Below are 20,681 nucleotides of genomic sequence, written 5' to 3'. Positions count from 1 at the left end.
TTGTATCGAATGGTGTTTGATATTTTATTGTATACTGATTGATATTTCCTTGATATTTAATTGATAGCTGGTTGATATTTTCTAGAATGGGATTATTTTATAAAATGCTGGGTGATATTTTCTCGATATTTTACCAAATGCTGGTTGATATTGTACCACATAGTGTTTGATATTTTATTGAACAATGGTTGATACATTATTTATATATTATTGAACGCTGGTTAATATTTTTTTGATATTTTATCGAATGATGTTTGATATTTTATTGAATACTGTTTGATGTTTTATCGAATGCAGGGTGATATTTTCTTGATATTTTGCAGTATTTTAGGTGATATTGTATTGAATGTAATTATTTCATAGAATGCTCGTTAATATTTTATCCAATGTTGGTTGATATTTTCTTGATATTTTGGGTGAATTTGAATGTAATGATGATTGATATTTTATCGAATGATGTTTGATATTTTATTGAATACTGCTTGATATTTTATCGAATGATGGGTGATATTTTCTTGATATTTTGAAGTATGTTAGGTGGTGTTGTATTGAATGTAGATTATTATTTCATTGAATGATCGTTGATATTTTATCCAATGTTGGTTGATATTATATTGAATGTTAGTTGATATTTTCTTGATATTTTGGGTCATATTAAATGAATGTTCGTTGATATTTCCATGATAATTTATCAAATGATGGCTGATACTTTATTGAATACTGTTTGATATTTTATCGAATGCTAGGTGATATTTTGCAATATTTTAGATGTTATTTATATTTTACCGAACGCTGGTTGATATTGTATCACATAATGGTTGATATTTTATTGAACAATGGTTGATACATTATATATATATTATTGAATGCTGGTTAATATTTTCTTGATATTTTATCGAATGATGTTTGATATTTTATTGAATACCGTTTGATATTTTATCAAATGCTAGGTGATATTTTGCAGTATTTTAGGTTATATTGTATTGAATGTAGTTTGTATTTCATAGAATGCTCGTTGATATTTTCTTGATATTTTGGGTGATATTGAATGGAATATTGATTGATATTTTATTGAATAATGGTTCATGTATTATTTATATTTTATGGAACACTGGATGATATTTTTTTGATATTTTATCGAATGATGTGTGATATTTTTTTTGATATTTTATCGATTGATGTTTGATGTTTTATTGAATACTGTTTGATATTTTATTGAATGATGCGTGATTTTTTTTTTGATATTTTATCGAATGATGTTTGATGTTTTCTTGAATACTGTTTGGTTTGTTATTGAATACTTTTTGATATTTTATCGAATGCTGGGTGATATTTTTTTGATATTTTATCGAATGCTGAATGATATTGACATTTTGTCGTAGTTTGGGTGATATTTTATGAAATTTTGGTTGATATTTTATCGAATGCTGGCCGATATTTTATGAGATTCGGGTATGTGTTGTATGGAATACTGTTTCATATTTCACCGAACAATGCTTGATAGTTTATCAAATACTGTTTAATATTTATTCCAACGATGTTTCCACATCGACGATGCTATCTTGGAACAAATGCAAAACTGCAATTTCGGATGAGTAGAAGTGCCTATCACTATATAGTTTATAGCTTATGCAATAATTGCGTAAACAATAATTGACTTTCGATATTTTTTTGCTGATGAGGTAAAATTTGTCGCACTTGAGCTAGGACCTCTCAACACATTTGCCAGTCTGCGCCGTCGTACGAAAACATAATGTAACTTGACAATGACAAAACGCAGGAATGTTGAAAAACCTTTGTGAGGATGTCACGATGAAATTGCCCGAAAGGCGTCTTGTTATCAGTGACCATATATATATTTATATTTTCGTTTCAAGGAAGGCAGTAAACGATCAAATCAAATCAGAATTATCGAAACGATTAATACCCGTTTTCCGCGCATGGAAGAAAAAAACCAGATCGGGTTCAACAAACGGTCGACAAAAGGTGATTTGGTACAAGAGCCACACGTACGAATGGATGCTCTTCGAGATTAGTCGCCTCTACGTGTCCCTTTGACTGGGCCGTAGCTCACGATGTCAATCATAGGTTTTCTAATTCCGATTCAATCCATTACACAGCCCGTGATTTGAATGAAAGGAAATTGGACTGTCAGAAACCCCAAGGATGTCTCAATCCTCCCTAATTGGCATAAACACATTGCCTTAGAAGCGTTACAATCTAGCTCACTATCACAATTTAAATTGTCACTATTTTTAAATAGCGTTTTTTCTACACTCTTTTAATGTGTGTTTATAGGCCTATTCTAAAAAGAAAAAAAATAGTCAGTGGTGAATTTTCATATTTCAAGTAGTCTCGTAGTTTTAGGGTAATCGCATATAAATAGGGACATTAAACACATTTAAGTCTTTAAAAATTCCCTTTAATAATAATAACCAAAACTAGACAGTAGTAAATAGAATCCACTTAAAAATAAATACCCATGGTTTGCACAGATCAAACAAAAAAATTAGAAAGAAGTTTAGGCTGGAACCATTTCGAAAAGACCTTGTTAGATGCCAGATGTAACGATTGGATGATCAGAGGAGAAAATATCTTCATGCCTCGCGAGATAAATTATTCCCATACACGAAAATTTGCCCTGAAAGTGGTGCGAATCACGATATTTAAAAGGAACAAAGCATTCGGTCTCATTTTTTTTTTTTTTTTTTTAATATAATGGTAAATCGCACTGAAGCTGAACAACGATTGTCTTTGAGACACGAATACATTACGAATCTAGTTGGGAAGATTACTAACCAATTTATCAACCGAACTTACCAGAACATATTATTTTTAGTTGAAACATTTGCTTATGACACAGTAAGGAATTTTTCATGATAGTTTATTGACATGTTTTGATAATATCAGGAAACCTGATTTCGATTGTAAAATATCGAAAATCGACGTCAAACCATCGATGTATCTACAGTATCAACATTGAATATGGATATAAAATCATCGATGTTTCGATAATATCAGGGCCAGTGATATCGATTATCTAACATCAACATCAAATCATTGATATTTCGATAGTATCAGTCAACTTGATATCAATTGTCAAAAAACGAAAAACCTCACCCCATCGATGTTTTGATAACATCTGGCAGCCTGATTATCGATTGTAAAATATCAAAAATCGACGTCAAACCATCGATGTATCTATAGTATCAAGCCGATGATATCGAACATTGAACATCAAATCATCGATGTTTCTATAATATCAGGCAACTTGATATCAATTTTCATTAATTGAAAAGCCACCTCAATCGATCGATGTTTTGTTAACATCTGGCAGCCTGATTTCGATTGTAAAATATCGAAAAATCGACGCCAAACCATCGATGTATCTATAGTATCAACATGGAACATTAATATCAAATCATTGATATTTCGATAATATCAGGCCAGTGATATCGATTATCTAACATCAACATCAAATCATTGATATTTTGATAGTATCAGGCAACTTGATGTCACTTCACAAAAATCGAAAAACAAACCTCAACCCATCGATCTTTTGATAATATCAGTCAAACTGATTTCGATTGTAAAATATCGAAAATCAACGTCAAACCATCGATGTATGTATATTATCAAGCCGATGATATCGATTATCTAAGATCGAACATCAAATCATCTGTTTCGACAGTATCAGGCAACTTGACATCAATTTTCAAAAATCGAAAATCAACCCCAAGCCATCGATGTTTTGATAACATCTGGCAGCCTGATTTCGATTGTAAAATATCGAAAATTTACGTCAAACCATCGATGTATTTATAGTATCAAGCCGATGATATCGATATCAAATCATCGATGTTTCGATAATATTAAGCCAATGATATCGATAATCTAACATTGAACAGCAACATCAAATCTTCAATATTTCGATAGTATCAGACAGCATGATATCAATTGTCAAAAAACGAAAAACAACCTCAACCCATCGATGTTTTGATAACATTTGGCAGCCTGATTTCAATTGTAAAATATCGAAAATGAACGTCAAACCATCAATGTATCTATAGTATCAAGCCGATGATATCGATTATCTAACATCGAACATCAAATCATCGATGTTTCTATAATATCAGGCAACTTGATATCAATTTTCAAACATCGAAAATCAACCTCAACCCATCGATGTTTTGATAACATCTGGCAGCCTGATTTCAATTGTAAAATATCGAAAATGAACGTCAAACCATCGATGTATCTATAGTATCAAGCCGATGATATCGATTATCTAACATCGAACATCAAATCATCGATGTTTCTATAATATTAGGCAACTTGATATCAATTTTCAAACATCGAAAATCAACCTCAACCCATCGATGTATTGATAATATCTGGTAGCCGATTTCGATTGTAAAATATCGAAAATCAACGTTAACCCCATTATATNATATATAATCGACAGCGAACATGAACATCAAACCAACGATGTATCAGGGCAGTAATATTGATCATAAAATATCAAAAATTGACTTAAAATTACCGGTAAATTGACCTTAAACAGAAATTTAAAAGCTTTAAATCGATGCTTATTCATCGATCTCTAACAGAAACACATCAATACTTTGTACTATCAATCATTGTCCATAAATCGATGAAATTAGAAATAATTAAATTTTGTAAGTTGTAATTAAGGTTTTGTGTGATTTTATTTTTTTAATGAGTAAAGATGAACGCGTTTTTTTCTTATTGCATAGTCTCATTTCAACTTTGCACTTTTTAACATACATTTCTGTTGACAGGCGAGAGCGGCTTTTCAGCAGTGAGCATCATGATGAGACAGCTGAAAGACAGCGGAGAGGTGAGTCGCCCAAGGAAGCCCGAGAGCACAAAAAAATCTCAATTAGTGTAAATTTTCCGCTTTGCGAGTGCAAATTGTAAGAACGAAACGTTAACCCGAAACGGTTTGTTGGGCCGGCGTTTTACCCTGGTAGAGCCCGTTGTTGTAGTCCCTCGTCATACTGGGCAATTAAACAAAGGCGTAATAAAAGAAAGAGAAAAAAACATAAATTGAGGAAAAATGCAAAATAACTGTATAAACGAAAAACCTCGATTTACATAAATTTCATATGGGAATTATGAATTTCTAAAAGATTTTCTTCCTTTACCTTTAAAGTGTGAAAAAATATCATTTATACGCCAAAACCATCACTGTTATATTACACGACTTATTTGGAAAATACAAATTTTTTTAATCGTATTGCACTGTACATAAAACGTTAAATTTACATTTGAATGGAGCGACGGCTTCCAGGCGACCCTCGGCTCGCATAGAGGTCATATCGTGACCACATATTCTACCGTTTTTCCAACTCCGGTAAATCCCTAGTCACGGATTATCTGATAAAAACCTAGTTCGGAGTGATACTTTTCGCTATGATGGATTATCGGCTGAATCTAATGTACACTTGTAAAACTGTATATAAGTATCGAAAAAAAATTTGTTTATATAGCTTTTTTCAATCAAATTAATGCTTTTTCGCGAACTGAATCGTATTTTATTTCAAATTCACCTTTTTCGCTCGGGACGTTAAGCGTTTCATTTGAACTTTGAACGTTTCCGTCATCCGGCCCGGAGGACCATTCCCTGCATAAGCCCCATTCCAAGTCTTTAAGCTTCACAACAGTAATGGCACCTTGCACCTTCATACACATTTAAAAAATAAATAAATAAAATTAATAGAAGAATTATTTGGTTTTATATTATATGTGCATAAAAGTTAATGAACCGATTTAGGTGAAACTTTCACACTGTTTTTATTAGCGCCGAGCGGGTTTAGAGACTATAAAATGAACATATAACAAAAAATGGGCGACAGGTTTTACAAAAAGGAGAAATAACACCTCTATAGTCATAAGCCTAGTTTTACATAATTTTTAATTTTAATTGTAATTAATTTTCATATGGTTATGTGAGGGCCAATATATTTTATTTTAGATTTAAGGAATTTTATTTTACGTGCATACATTTCATACCATCTCCTAGTTATTTTTGAGTTTTAAATAAGAGATTAATTCGAAACTAAGAACTGTTAATACTAAATTAAAAAGATTTAATTTGAAGGTAAGAAAAGTTCATTTGAATTTTAAAATGATTAATTTGACGGGAAAAGCTAGTTGTTAGCTACATTGGTGTGTTGCTTTATTTAAAGGGTTAATTTGAAATTAAAAATGGATAATTTTGGAGTATAAAAGGGTTAATTTGACAGGAAAAGCAAGTTGTTCACAAAGTTTATTGCGTTAATTAAAAAGAGTTAATTTCAGAGGAAAAACTAATTGTTAGCTAAGTTAGTTTATTGCTTTAAAAAAGGTTAATTTTAAATTAAAAATGGTTAATTTGGAGTTTTGAAAGAGTTAAAGAGTTAATTTGACGGGAAAACCTAGTTGTTAGATATGTTGGTGTATTGCTTTAGAGAAAGGGTAAATTTGAAATTAAAAATGGTGAATTTAGAGTTTAAAGAGTTAATTTGATGCAAAAAGTTAATTGGAAAGTAAAAAGTCTTTATTTGATGTTAAAAAAATTATTAGAAATTAAAAAGCTAGCTGTTAGCTATGTTGGTGTATTGCTTAAAAGAGAAGGTTAATTTGAAATTAAAAATGGCGAATTTAAAATTTAAATAGATTAATTTGGCGAGAAAAGCTAGTTGTTAGCTAAGTTGATGTAATGCTTTAAAAATATGGTTAATTTGATGAAAAAAAGTTAACTGGAAATTAGAAAGTCTTAATTTGTTGTTAAAAAAGTCATTTGAAATTAAAAAGCTAGTTTTTAGCTAAGTTGGTGTATTGCTTTAAAGAAATGGTTAATTTTTTGCTTAAAAGGGATGATTTTGATGCAAAAAATTAATTGAAAATTAGAAAGGCTTAATTTGATATTGAAAAATAATCATTTGAAATTAAAAGCTAGTTGTTGGCTTGTTGGTGTATTGCTTTAAAGAAATGGTTAATTTTTTTCTTAAAAGGGATGATTTTGATGCAAAAAGTTATTTGGAAATTAAAAAGGTTTAATTTGATGTTTTAAAAAACATTTGAAATTAAAAAGGCCTAATTTGATACAAAAAAGATTTTATTTGAAAATAAAAAGGTTAATTCGAGGGGGAAAAGGGTTGATTTGGCGGAAAAAATCTGTAATATAGAGATGGAATATCTCATTAAACTGATGATGATTTTTAATTTTTGTTTATTAACGTGATGATGTTATCTGTTGAATCGATACCGAGCAGTCTAAAAAATTTAGCTATTTCTTTATCAAAAAAGCCGATTAAAAATTGTTTTTTTGTTTGTTTTTTAATAAAATATTTACTACTCATTTGTATAAAATAATAAATTTATTAATATTATGGATTTTATTATATATATTTATTGTACAATACACTATGTCTTCAGGAGAGTTAGCAGCCATTTTGGTTTTTCAAATTAAAAAAAAAATGCCGATCCATGGACATTGAAGACCCGAGGCACCGTTGCCAAGTTCTACACGTTCCCCTTTTCTTCCAGACGACATTGCTACAACCCGGACTGGAGAAAAATACAAAAAAATGTCCAACCACGTGATAACCATAGCGAGTCTTTGTACATTGTGGCAAACTTAGAATCGGAATAGTTTTTATTAAAAGACAAGGGAGAGGGAAAGAAATGTTATAAACTTATTAAAAAAAACGCGTTTACTTATTCTGTAAAAATGTAAGGTTGGAATACTCGAGTTTTTATTTTTCATAGTCTTAAGATTAAGTTTTCATTATAGGTAAACTAACTATAAAAAGTATAAAGCTCGTAAAACACAAGGAATCTAAGGACGTATTGGCTTCTAAAAAGATCTTTAAGGTTTATAAATCTTTTAAGTCTAAGTAATTACACGCCCAGTTGTTGAGGATTGACCGTGTTCTGCATCCGCGAAGCGATGAACGTGCGCATAATGAAACCATTTTGAACTTTCACGGCTTCATGAAAACCCCGTTTTAAAATTATCGTTATTTTTACACGGAGACGTTAATGTAGAATTAAATGCGTTACGTTCCGCTTTAACGATTCCGTCAAATCGACCTATTGGCATCCCTGGCACTTCTGATTCAGCAGAAACCTCCAAACAATGGACAATGAGATGAGGAATTCGCCTTTATAAATTGGACAATTCTTAGAAACAAGAAAAGAAAAAGCGAGCTACTTTGCATAATGGAGAAAACAAAAAAGATTCAAATGCAACTGTTAAAAACATTTAAAAGACTGAGAAAATCTAGGTAAACTCACAGTTCTTGGAAAGATAATTTATCAAAACCCAAACATCAAAAAACTTGCATTTTATTGATTTCAACCGTACACTTTTACGATTTTTTTAACTTAGCTTCAAATTGCCTGGGAAAAATATTTTTCAAAACCTGAGAAAATCTAGGTAAACTCACAGAGCTTGGAAATTTCATCCATCTGAAGATCACAAAAACTTGCAGGTCATTGATTTCAGCAGTAGGCTTTTACGAACTTTTCTAACTTAGCTTCGAATTGTCTGGGAAAAAAATATTTAAAAACTCGAGAAAATATTGCCAACTTACGTGGGTTGGAAAGATCATTCATCATCATCCAACAATCGAAAAACTTACGTGTCATTGATTTCAATAGTAAACCTTTATGGAGTTTTATAATTAGTTTCGAATTGTATCGAAAAAAATATTTAAACTTGAGAAAATCTAGGTAAACTCACAGTGCTTAGAAAGTATATCCATCATCGTCTAAAGATCACAAAAACTTGCAGGTCATTGATTTGAACAGTACGCTTTTACAAAGTTTTCTAACTTAGCTTTAAATTGGCTGGGGAAAAGATATTTAAAAAGCTGAAACAATCTAGGCAAACTCACAATGCTTGGAAATTTCATCCATCATCATCCAAAAATCAAAAAACTCACATGTCATTGATTTCAACAGTAAACTTTGACGAAATTTTCTAACTTAGCTTCAAATTGGCTGGAAAAAAACATTTAAAAGACTGAGACCATCTAGGTAAACTCACAGAGCTTGGAAATTTCATCCTTCATTGAATAAAAAGATCACATAAACTTGCATGTCGGTAATTTTGCTTTTACGAAGTTTTCTAACTTAGCTTTAAATTGGCTTGGAATAAAACATTTAAAAGTCTGAGACAAACTATGTAAACTCACGGGGCTTGGAAAAATCATTCATCATCATCCAAAAATCAAAAACTTGCATTATATTGATTACAACAATAGGCTTTTACGAAGTTTTCTGACAGCTTCAAATTGGCTAGGGAAAACATTTAATAGACTGAGACAATCTAGGTAAGCTCACAGAGCTTGGAAATTTCATCCATCATCTCCAAAGATTACAAAAACTTTCATTTTATTAATTTTAACAGTAAACTTTTACAAAGTTTTCTAACTTAGCTTCAAATTGTCTGGGAAAATGTATTTAAAAAACTGAGAAAATCTAGGTAAACCAACGGGCCTTGAAAAGATAATCCGTCATCATCTAAAGTTCAAAAAATTTGCGTTTTATTGATTTCAACAGTAAAATTTTACAAATTTTTCTGTATTAGTTTTAAATTGGCTGGGAAAAAATATTTAAAAACCTGAGAAAATAAACGGTAAACTCACGGGATGTGGAATGATCATCCATCATCATCCAAAAATCAAAAAACTTCCATGTCATTGATTGCAGCAGTAGGCTTTTACGAAGTTTTCTAACCTAGCTTTAAATTAGCTGGGAAAAATATTTAAAAAAGTGAGGCAATCTAGCTAAATTCTCTAGGCTTGGAAAGATCAACAAAAGTTCAAAAAACTTGCATTTTATTGATTTCAACAATAGGCTTTTACGAAGTTTTCTAACTTAGTTTCAAATTGGCTAGGTAAAGAGTACACAAGTTTGATCGAATGTCTGCCTTTCTCGCTGATAATCTTAAATGGTCGTTTTGTCCCAAGATATGTGATAATTTAATAAAAAGTAATAACTCGTTTTTCCCCTCTCGTCTCATAGCACTAACGGACTTGATGACCTTAATCACGCGTTGTTGCGAGGATTTTGGCCCGGAAGACCAGAGACACATGCTATAGCGCAGGACGTCGGTCTCAATTATCTTCCTTTTAACGGTTCAGCTCCCTTCTTAGTAAATGCCGTTTCTTTTTCTCTTTAATAAACGTCCAACTCGGGGAATCGTTAAAATGGTAATCTTATCGGCCGAATCTGTGCAATCTTGAGAACCATCTTGAGTAGTTGGGCAATCAAGGAAGGGACTTATCTCGCCTTCACTTCCCTTTAGGGCCGGCTCTGTGATTTTCGGCCACTCGCTGCTCAAAACGTTGGAAGTTATTAAAATCCAATCACTGCAGGAGAGCGCAGTTGACTGTTATATGAACCGCTATGTACCACTAATATGTCCAACAAAAATCACTTCGAAACTTGGCCATTTTGCTCTTCCAATTTTCATTATTTCGCCATCATCAGTGTTGCATCTGTGTTAACGATGTTTAAAAATTATTGAAGTGATTAATACCAGGCTAATTTGAAAGAACCAAACATACTCAATTCTGTGTGTGGTGATTAGTGACCGTTAATCGATATTTATTTAGAAATCGTGAGATACGGTCTGGTGTGTTGTAGGTTTCAGAAAAACATTTTCTTTATCGTGCCAACGTTTCGATCTTTATTGAGATCATCTTCAGGGCTCACAGTGTTTGTCTTCTGTGTAATTGTGCCATTCTAGAGCCAAACTCTTTGAGCCCTGAAGATGATCTCAATAAAGATCGAAACGTTGGCACGANAGAAATACTTTGATTGAATATATATTAAAAAAAACCATATTTTGTATCGTATAAATTCACTTTTTTCCACATCCTACATGTATTTGTTAAATGAATACAATGTTTGTAAATCCCAGGCTCTGAAGATGATCTTAATAAAGATCGAAACGTTGGCACGATAAAGAAAATGTTTTTCTGAAACCTACATCACACCAGACCGCATCTCACGATTTCTAAATAAATACTCAATTCTTTCAATTTCTCGAGGAAAAAAATCCCCTTCATCAGGACTTTGAAACTATTTACTATGATTTTAAACGGTTAACAATTAATTTTCACAAATATTTCAAATTATGGCAACTTTAGCTTAGTAAAGTGATGAGATCTGCCACTAGTCCATTTTACATTAACATTAAAATTAAAATTTACTAAATTCACTAATTTTATGATCCGTTTGACCAATTAAAATTTACTGAACAAAATTGTAAACAAGTCACTCAAGGCCAGTTTGTATAAAGCTTTTTTCATTAAATTGACCAATTTTATTTTGAAATTAACCCTTTTAACTTCAAATTAACTCTATTTTAAAGCATTAAAACAACCTAAGAGTTGGTTTAAAGCTTGTAAAGCCTAATTCCTGTATGTTTGAATTTTTTTTTATAATAGAAGAAAATAATTGTGGTTTTAGAAGAATGAAATTAATTGCAATTAAAATATAAAACTATATCAAATTAAATATAAAAACAAATGCTTATTCTTTTAATTCCTGAAATGTAAGAAATTGTGTTTTTTAAGAGTCCAATTATTTTATATGTATTGTATTATTAAATTCACTAGTTTTCGTGGTCCGTTTGACCAATTAATATCTTTCAATTAATTAAGGTTTTTTAGTTGAGGTAAAATGGCTGAAGTAGTAGAGCAGCGGCGTATCAAGCCGAAGATCGTGAGTTCGAATCCCGCTCGCGACGCTGACTTTTTTATCTCAACTAAAAAACCTTAATTAATTGAAAGGTATTGTATTATTTTGTATATATGAAATATATATTTTACATATTAAAACAATATCGGCTTAAATGATAATAATTTGCGTTTATATTTAATTTGAAGTAATTTTTTTTTATTTTCATTGTAATAAATTTTATTTTTTAATGGTCCAATTATATTATATTTAATTTTTTTGAATGCAGGAATTTTACTGTCCACATCAAACCATCTAGGTTTTATTATGATTTAAAGAAATTATTAAAGTTAAAAACGGTTAATTTGAAGTAAAAAATGGTTAATTTGAAATTAAGAAGAGTTAATTTAATATTAAAAATAGTTAATTGGATAGTAAAAAAGTTAATTTGATACGAATAGGGTTAATTTATGGGAAAAGTTATATAGTTTTAAATTTTAATTGTAATTAAGTTCCATGTGGTCATTTAAGATTCTAATTTTTTTTAAATTATTATTTTTTCAAATGCATGGATTTTACTATACGTGCTTACATTTTGTTACAACTCGTAAGGCTTTTTTATGTTGTAAAGAAAGTGTTAATTTGAAATTAAAAATGATCATTTCAAGTTAAAAATGGTTATTTTGAAATAAAAAAAAGTTAATTTAATATTAAAAAGAGGTAATTGGATAGTAAAAAGTTAATTTGATACAAATAGGGTTAATTGATGGTTAAATAGTTTTAAATTTTAATTGTAATTAAGTTCCTTGCGGTCATTTATGATTCCAAATTTTTTTTATTATGTTTTTTTCAAATATATGAATTTTACTTTCCATGCTTCCATTTTGTTGTCACTCGAAAGGCTTTTTTATGTTGGGAAGAAAGAGCTAATTTGAAATTAAAAATGGTCATTTGAAGTTAAAAAAGGTTAATTTGAAATTAAAAAGAGTTAATTTAATATCAAAAATAGTTAATTGGATAGTAAAAAAGTTAATTTGATATGAATAGGGTTAATTGATGGGAAAAGTTATATAGTTTTAAATTTTAATTGTAATTAAGTTCCATGTGGTCATTTAAGGTTCCAATTTTTTTTTAAATTTTTTCTTCAAATACATGAATTTTACTTTACGTGCTTAAATTGTTGGGAAGAAAGAGCTAATTTTAAATTTAAAATAGTCATTTGACTTTAAAAAATGGTTAATTTGAAATTGAAAAGAGTTAATTTAATATTAAAAAGAATTAATTGGATTGTGAAAAGATTAATTTGATACAAAAAAGGGTTAATTGATGGGAAAAGTTATATAATTGTAAATTTTAAATGTACTTAAAATTCCATGTTTTTATTTAACATTCCAATTATTTTTTTATTCTATTTTGTTGTCTCCCCATAATATACCAGTACATACAATATACACTGACAGGCCAAAAATTTCACCCAATAGATTTTTTTCATTTTCTCGACAAAAGAAAATTCTGTCCTTAATTTGTCTCGTTTTTACCAATAAATATTTGTCTATGCTATGTTCTGAATTGGAAATATCAATTAGAGGTAAACAAACTTAATTCTTAAACCTAAACAAGGATAAAGGATTTTTTAATGTTTACTTTTTACGGAATTTAAAATGTTTATTCAGTCTCATTTGAATTCTGAAGTAATAAACTATTTAGTTTTCATCTTTGTTTTCTTAATTTTAGTTTTTAAACGTAAAAATGCCACTTAGTGCTGATGATGTTGCGCATGGTGTGGCACTTACTGATGATGGACGTTTTCTAGAAACTGGGTCCTACCATAAAAGGCTCAGTTCTGGACGCCCTAAGGTAAGGATGTGAGGACCACAGGACGACCGTTTTTTGACTTTGAGAAATTTGCGAATCCGGCACCTTAATGTTGTTCAACCGATTTATCAGCTTCAGGAAATTGAGGTGGCCAAATTTCTGAACGCACTGCTCGAAGATGATAAACTCAGAATGGACTCATGACTTTTCACCCAGTAGGAGGACCAGAATTGACCAGAACACACGGAGTTGCATGGGTTGCATTTGCTCGAGAACACAGCCATTGGTCTTTGGACGAATGGTCTGGTTTACTTTTTACATGTGAGTGTAGATTTGCTCTACGACCTTCAGATGGGCATGAAAGATGAAAGGATTCGAAATTAAAGGTGAAACTACAGAACCAGAGACGACCTTTTCAACGTAGCTCAGTGATGATGTGGGCGGGAATTTCAATGGAGTGTCGCACAGATTTGGTTGTTCGTGGATGGTCTTTGACAGCCACTCGCTATGTGGATGAAATTTTGGACCATAATGCGTTGCCTATACTCGATGAAATCAACGACTATCTTATTCCAATGCACGGTAACGCCCATCCGCATGTCGCCCGCATAGTACAAACCTTAAACAGCGTAGCATCAGGATCCTCGCCTGACCAGCCCGTTCTCCAGACTTGAACCCCACCGAACAACCATCGGATAACCTCAAAAGAGGAATCAAAAGCACGTCCATCATTTCCTGATAAACTCAATGACCTTGAAAGTACTCTTCGTGAAGAATGGGCTAATCTCTAGCAAAGAGGCCAGACTGGTAGAAAGTATGCCGAGGCGTCTTTGAGATGTAATTAAGACAAGAGGAAAAAATACGTAATATTGAAATGATAATTAAAAATCTATTTTTTTGTTTATTCTTATATTATTACTTGGACAAATCGTTTGATTGAAATATCACCGAGAAGGAACAATGACATCGGTTTTGGTTCATTTTGGACGTTTTTGCAATAGAAACTGGCTTCTGTCGAAGTAGAAGGAAAGTCCTACTTTTACCAATTAACGATGCCAACGGATGACAAGCAACGGAGAATAACGAGTCGCGTGTAGAAAAAAAATCTTTTCCGCCACGTCCCTTATTCCGACACGCATTCGACGTGGGTTTCGTCCATTTGAAAAATTACCAGGAGAAAATAGAAGGTTTTCGACAATAATTTACCGATCGTTCCTGACACCTCGGAATATCTTGAGTTTATCAGTAAATTTTTTAAAAAATTTCGGCGGTTTTGACCCGGAGTAAAAGGATTTTGGGATTTTTCGAACAGGATGTGCCCTAGAGCGGTCATATAGCTCCCGGTGAAAGAACAAGGAGAAAGGTCGAAAAAAAACGTAATCCGTAGGACGGAAATTATCCCTGAAGCACGTCCTCTTCCATTCTAGTTTCGTGACACTCCAGATCAACGGGCGCTCATTCTAATCGTGATCACGAATGAAAAATTCAATTTTTCGCACCTTCGAGAAAGAGGACGGCTGGCGAGTTTTTCTAACGGGGCCTGGATCCGCTCGGGATTCTTTTACCCTGGTCGTTATTTACCATGACACTCGATTTGACTGGATTTGGATTGTTGCCGGCCGAAGAAAACAGTCCGGCGATCACGGACGGGGGGACGTTTTAAACGGGATGACATCGGAGTTGTTATGGTCTTAGAACCGGATCTAACATTTAGGAATTTCAAATTCGCAACAGAGACCAAAATTAAACCTCTTGAGATCCTTGAAAGAGAACTCCTGAAACTCCGAAGTTATTGTCCTTTTTTACTGATTATAAATATTTTCTTTCCTTTACTGGACGACTTTCGGCTATCTCAAGCATAAAACAAATAAACAAACTCTCACTCCCTCCTTGAATAAATTCCATTTTTTACGTCATATTTACTTACTACAAAAAAACTCCTATTTGAAAGCCCCACTAAGTATCAATAAATAAAATATAGATACTGTAAATATCGAGTAAACAAAAATATAGGTACATTTTTTAAGTATGTATAAACAAAACGTAGATATTGTATACACTAAATATTAATAAATAGAAACGAGTGTATACAGGTCTCATGATAGCTAGTAGATTGGCTAAATTAGTCTTCGGAACAAACAGAAACAAGTCGTCAACTTTGCAAATGTCCTTAATATTATAAGTGGCCTGATATAAAATCCAATCAATTAAATCATTCATTAACATATCTGGAAAATCGGGAGTCTGACATTTGGTCTTAACACAATTTCGACAGATTGTAGAACGGTACAACGACTTAATATCCTTAAACGAAATTATAGATAAATAAAAATATCGACACATGAGTATCAATAAGAAAAAATATCGACAGATTTAGTATCGATAGATGAAAATATCGCCAGGTTTAGTATCGATAAAAAAAACATCGAAACCTTTAATTTGGATAGACAACGATATAGATACCACTAAACAAAATTATCGCTATACAAAATATTGGTCAATAAAAATGTAGGCACACTATATATCGATAAACAAAAACAAAGATATATTAAGCATCAGTCAACAAAATTATCACTATACCAAATTCACTAGTTTCGTGGTCCGCTTCACCAATTAATATCTTACAATTAATTAAGGTTTTCAGTTGAGATAAAAAAGTCGTGGCACGAGCGGGATTCGAACCCACGATCTTCGGCTTGATACGCCGCTGCTCTACCACTTGAGCTATCGTGACCTCGATCCACTCGGACACTAACTTCCCATCTCAACCCCACCTTTTGAATTTTCCCTCCTTTTTGCCATTTTTCAAATGTCGTTTAATCAGGATGCGATTCTCGGGGACAAATGAAATGGCCACGGAGAGCTTTAGTGAAGTATTCACTTCATTTTAAACTTATTAAATTCACTAGTTTCGTGGTCCGCTTGACCAAAAATGGCAAAAAGTAGGGAAAATTCAAAAGGTGTGGTTGAGATGGGAGGTCGGTGTCCGAGTGGATCGAGGTCACGATAGGTCAAGTGGTAGAGCAGCGGCGTATCAAGCCGAAGATCGTGGGTTCGAATCCCGCTCGTGCGATTGACTTTTTTATCTCAACTGAAAACCTTAATTAATTGTACTATACCAAATATTGGTCAACAAAAATATAGGCACACTATATATATCGAAAAACAAAAGTATAGATATACTAACTATCCCTAAACAAATCTAAAGCTATACCAAATATTGGTCAACAAAAATATAAACACACTAATTATCGAATAACAAGAATATCGACATATTTAGTATCGAAAACAGAAATATCGATACGTTTAGTATCAACAACCAAAATATGTATAATCGACAAACAAAAATATCGATATTGTGTTCCCGAGTACTCATCGTCAACAAGACAGAGGATCTTTAGCATCCCCCGCGTACTCCCGAGATAGAGAAGGCCACTCTATCTCTCTGAGTATACAGGCTCCCCCAGCGTAGAAACTTCCGGGAAGCGGTTTAGTTTAAAGTGGAATTGCTAACCACCCCCTACATGAGCACCGCCTACGGTAAAATCTCTATTCGAGCTCAGCCTACACCTGTCACGCGCATTCGAGGGACGCCATAGGCTCAGCCTAGGTGGTCCGATCCTTCGCTTCCCCAAGAGTACCACGCCGGTCATACGCGCAACAATGCAAAGCATACTCGAGTCAAAGACACCGCTTCACTACCCGCTCCATCCGCTTACTTACGCATTCGAGGGACTATAGAATGATCATCGCGTCCTCAACGCTTACACGCTGTCGTCCGGTCGCAACGTCTGCCGTGAAGCCGGGGGTTTTTACGCTGGCCATAGGCAAACTTCACGAAGGTCACAGATAGAAGACAGCCTCTGTCTAAGTTCCCGCCAGGGGCGTCACCACGCGCCACCACGAAACCGTTCCCATTGTAACTTGAAACATTTAAGTTACCCCGTGGTACAGACGGCCATACACCCTCCCCCGTCTATGCAGACAAGATCTGGTGCACTGGCCCTCGTGTGACTCTAGTAAGGCACCCGCCGCCCGTGCCCACCCTAGGCCGACACGAGTACAGCTTGTGCTTCAGAGAGGTTGCCAAGCCCTCTGGGCTGCACCTTTATTTTGTGCCCGGATACCCCCCTTGTAACCAATGAAAGTATCGATATGGAAAATATCGATCAACAAAAGCATAGTTATATCGTTAAAAAAAGTATAGGCACACTTATCTATTTTTTCCTCATCCACCACCCCGCGGTCCTGCAGGGAGAACCTATTAAGTAATTAATGAATTAAGGAAGTTTAAAATTACTTTAATGTCTTCTCCTAGCCTTACCTTTGTGGAAGGTGAGACCAGGGGAAGGAATTTTTTTTTTAATTATCTATTCAAGTGGGTTCCCTTTGCTGTTTACTTCTTTACACTTTGGTTCAATGATATTTACATATGATAAATTTTACAAGTTTGTTCAATAAAGGTAAACAGCCCGAAATTTACCTATTTGAGTATACAGGGTGAATTGCTACTCGTGCTACAAACTTCTCCAGTAGATTCTTCACCCTAAAATGAACAAAAAAGTTCATATTGTCCATGGTCNAGAATCGGACCATGGACAATATGAACTTTTTTGTTCATTTTAGGGTGAAGAATCTACTGGAGAAGTTTGTAGCACGAGTAGCAATTCACCCTGTATACATATATACTGAGACTAGAAAGACGAATAAATAATAAATAAAATAAATAAGTTGGATGAAAGTATTGTCGAATTGTCGATAAACGAACATAACAATGCACTTTCTATCGATCGAAATATCGATACAATTTGTCAGTACAGATAAACTATCGACACCCTACGTTTTGATAACCAAAATATCGATATTTGTAGAGCAGATAAATTTTTATCTATTAAAATAAAAACTTAACCAATAACAAAATATAGGCATACTTCTCTATGTGTATGTATGTTCTCCATAAAAGAGATGTACTTGTTAGCGTACCTTTACCTTTATTAGTACCGTTACAAATTAGACAATAAATTTTCAGGCAGTTTATGACCACCTTTATGTTCATAATTCTCGATAGGGAATTTCCAATAAAAGGTGATGTATGTTCTTTTGATTATATTGCGATCTTTATGTGCATTAATGTCTGTTATGGTTGTCTTTATTCGCTTAAACAATTATTTTCATCCAATTATTTTTTATTTTTTTATTTTTTTTTGCAGATCGACAACCTGAGTGCCCATTCTCTCAACAATACGGCCAAAGCTGAAAAAGAGCTCGTTTTCTTCAACCGGGTGCCCAAAGTTGGCAGCCAGACGTTCATGGAACTTCTGAGACACCTGGCAATGAGGAACGACTTCGGCTTTCACCGAGACCACATCCAGAGGGTCGAGACCATCAGACTCGCACCAGCGGAACAGGTAGGGTAAATTACAAAATTTCAAAGCAAGAAAAATTTCAAAACACGTTTTAATTCCAGCTCGGATTAGCAGCCATGATCAACAGCTACTCCACACCTTCAGTCTACGTCAAGCACATTTGCTTCATAAATTTCACACAGTAAGTTCTACTCGAAAATAGATAAAGTTGTAAGGCTTAACTAATTAATTAAAGAAGCTTTTTACGGTCAGTAATCTTGAGTTCTTCTAGCAAGCCAGGTGCCTTCAATTTCAATATCATTACAAAAGAAATACATAGTTTCAAATTCGTGCCCTTTAGGATGTGCAAGCATGAATGTTTTAACGAAAGTCTTCTCTGCTAAACATTTCTTCTTTCCCAAACTTTCTTGGGTGCCAGGGCACAGGGGAATTTTGGGTAACGAGAAAGCAGACAGGCTAGCCAGAGGAGGATCTGCAAGACCATACATGGGCCCCGAACCTATTCTTGAGATAACAAAAACATATATAGACTCCTCCATCGCAGAATAGATCCAACCAAAACAAAAGGAGACGTGGATAAACTCTAGCGGCGCTAGACATAGTAAACTTATGATGAGACAACCCTCACCGAGACTGGCAAAAGAACTGCTGCAATTGGAGAGGACCAAACTCAGAGGAGTGGTAGGACTACTAACCGGTCACTGGCATCTGAGAAAACATCTGCACAACATGGGTATATACAGCGATGATCCCGTTTCCAGATTATGTAATGAGTAGGAGGAAATAGCCACTCATATCATCTTCGAATGCGAAGCAACAGCTCAAAGGAGGTTTAACCTAACGTACGGAAAAAACTTAGGGAATCAAATTGCAGCAGCGACAGTCAATGACCTGATACTTCTAAGAAGAAAGACGGAGTCTATTGCACTGAACTAAGGAACTAGGAAGCCGGAAGGCTGCAGTGCCTGGGGCGTGCAAACCCCGCTTCCTAGTATCCTTTTCTACCATACCATACCATACCCCTAAACATTTCCTTCCATCAAGCAAAAAATTAGCATATTCCAGTTATCAAGTTTTTGTTTTGAATTAACACCGTTTTCCAATTTCAGATACAGCCTTCCCGAGCCGATTTACGTCAATCTGGTCCGGGATCCTGTCGAGAGAGTCATTTCGTGGTATTACTACGTCCGGGCGCCCTGGTACTACGTCGAGAGGAAGCAGGCGTTCCCGGACATCCCGCTGCCGGATCCGCTTTGGCTGAAGAAGGTGGTACAACAGTCGAAGAAGGTCCGTTCTTTTGCTCATTAAAAGCCTTTTACAGGATTTCGAAACTTGCGTTCTGAGGGGCGACAGGGAGTGCCAGTACATCGAGGGCGAGACCAGGGAGGGCATCGGCGACCACAGGAGGCAGTCGCTCTTCTTCTGCGGACACGGTGACGCTTGCACGTGAGTTAAAAGAAATACAAGCGCAGAACTAATTTGTGTGGTGCTTCTTGATGTCACATTAGGACTGTTCATTGAGGTTTAGGGTTGGGGTCATGAGGTCACTAGTTTTTTACTTGGCGTGGAAGATTTTTAGGTTCGGACGTCTAGGTCCGTTTAGGTTAGAGGGCTTGACTAGAGGATTAGTGTGAAAGAACAGTGTGGAATGGAAGTTGTGGAATCGTATTTGGACCATGTCCGTTTGGTATAGGATGTCTAGGGCTTTTTGGTTTAGTCAGTTATATATAAAGGAGTGTTGTGTATGCGGCAGAGACTTTTCGATCGGAAGGAATGGATTTTTTGGATATTGGATGGCTT

General features: G+C 33.9%; 1 protein-coding gene across 1 annotated transcript in view; it reads left to right on the top strand.

Moving 5' to 3' along the window:
- The window catches only part of LOC106665955 (heparan sulfate 2-O-sulfotransferase pipe), a 73,445-nt gene that overhangs the window by 51,150 nt on the left and 1,614 nt on the right, over nt 1-20,681 (top strand). The window contains exons 3-7 of the mRNA XM_014392781.2: nt 4,803-4,861; nt 18,726-18,923; nt 18,983-19,062; nt 19,991-20,147; nt 20,203-20,327. Of these exons, the coding sequence (XP_014248267.1) occupies nt 4,803-4,861; nt 18,726-18,923; nt 18,983-19,062; nt 19,991-20,147; nt 20,203-20,327 (619 nt within the window). The remainder of the gene's footprint in view (nt 1-4,802; nt 4,862-18,725; nt 18,924-18,982; nt 19,063-19,990; nt 20,148-20,202; nt 20,328-20,681) is intronic.

This window comes from Cimex lectularius, unplaced genomic scaffold (genome assembly GCF_000648675.2).
Source record: "Cimex lectularius strain Harlan isolate CLEC.00 unplaced genomic scaffold, Clec_2.1 scaffold109, whole genome shotgun sequence".
Lineage (NCBI taxonomy): Eukaryota > Metazoa > Arthropoda > Insecta > Hemiptera > Cimicidae > Cimex > Cimex lectularius.
The sequence above is the reverse complement of the archived record's forward strand: the minus strand, read 5'-3'. Positions and strand labels throughout refer to the sequence as shown.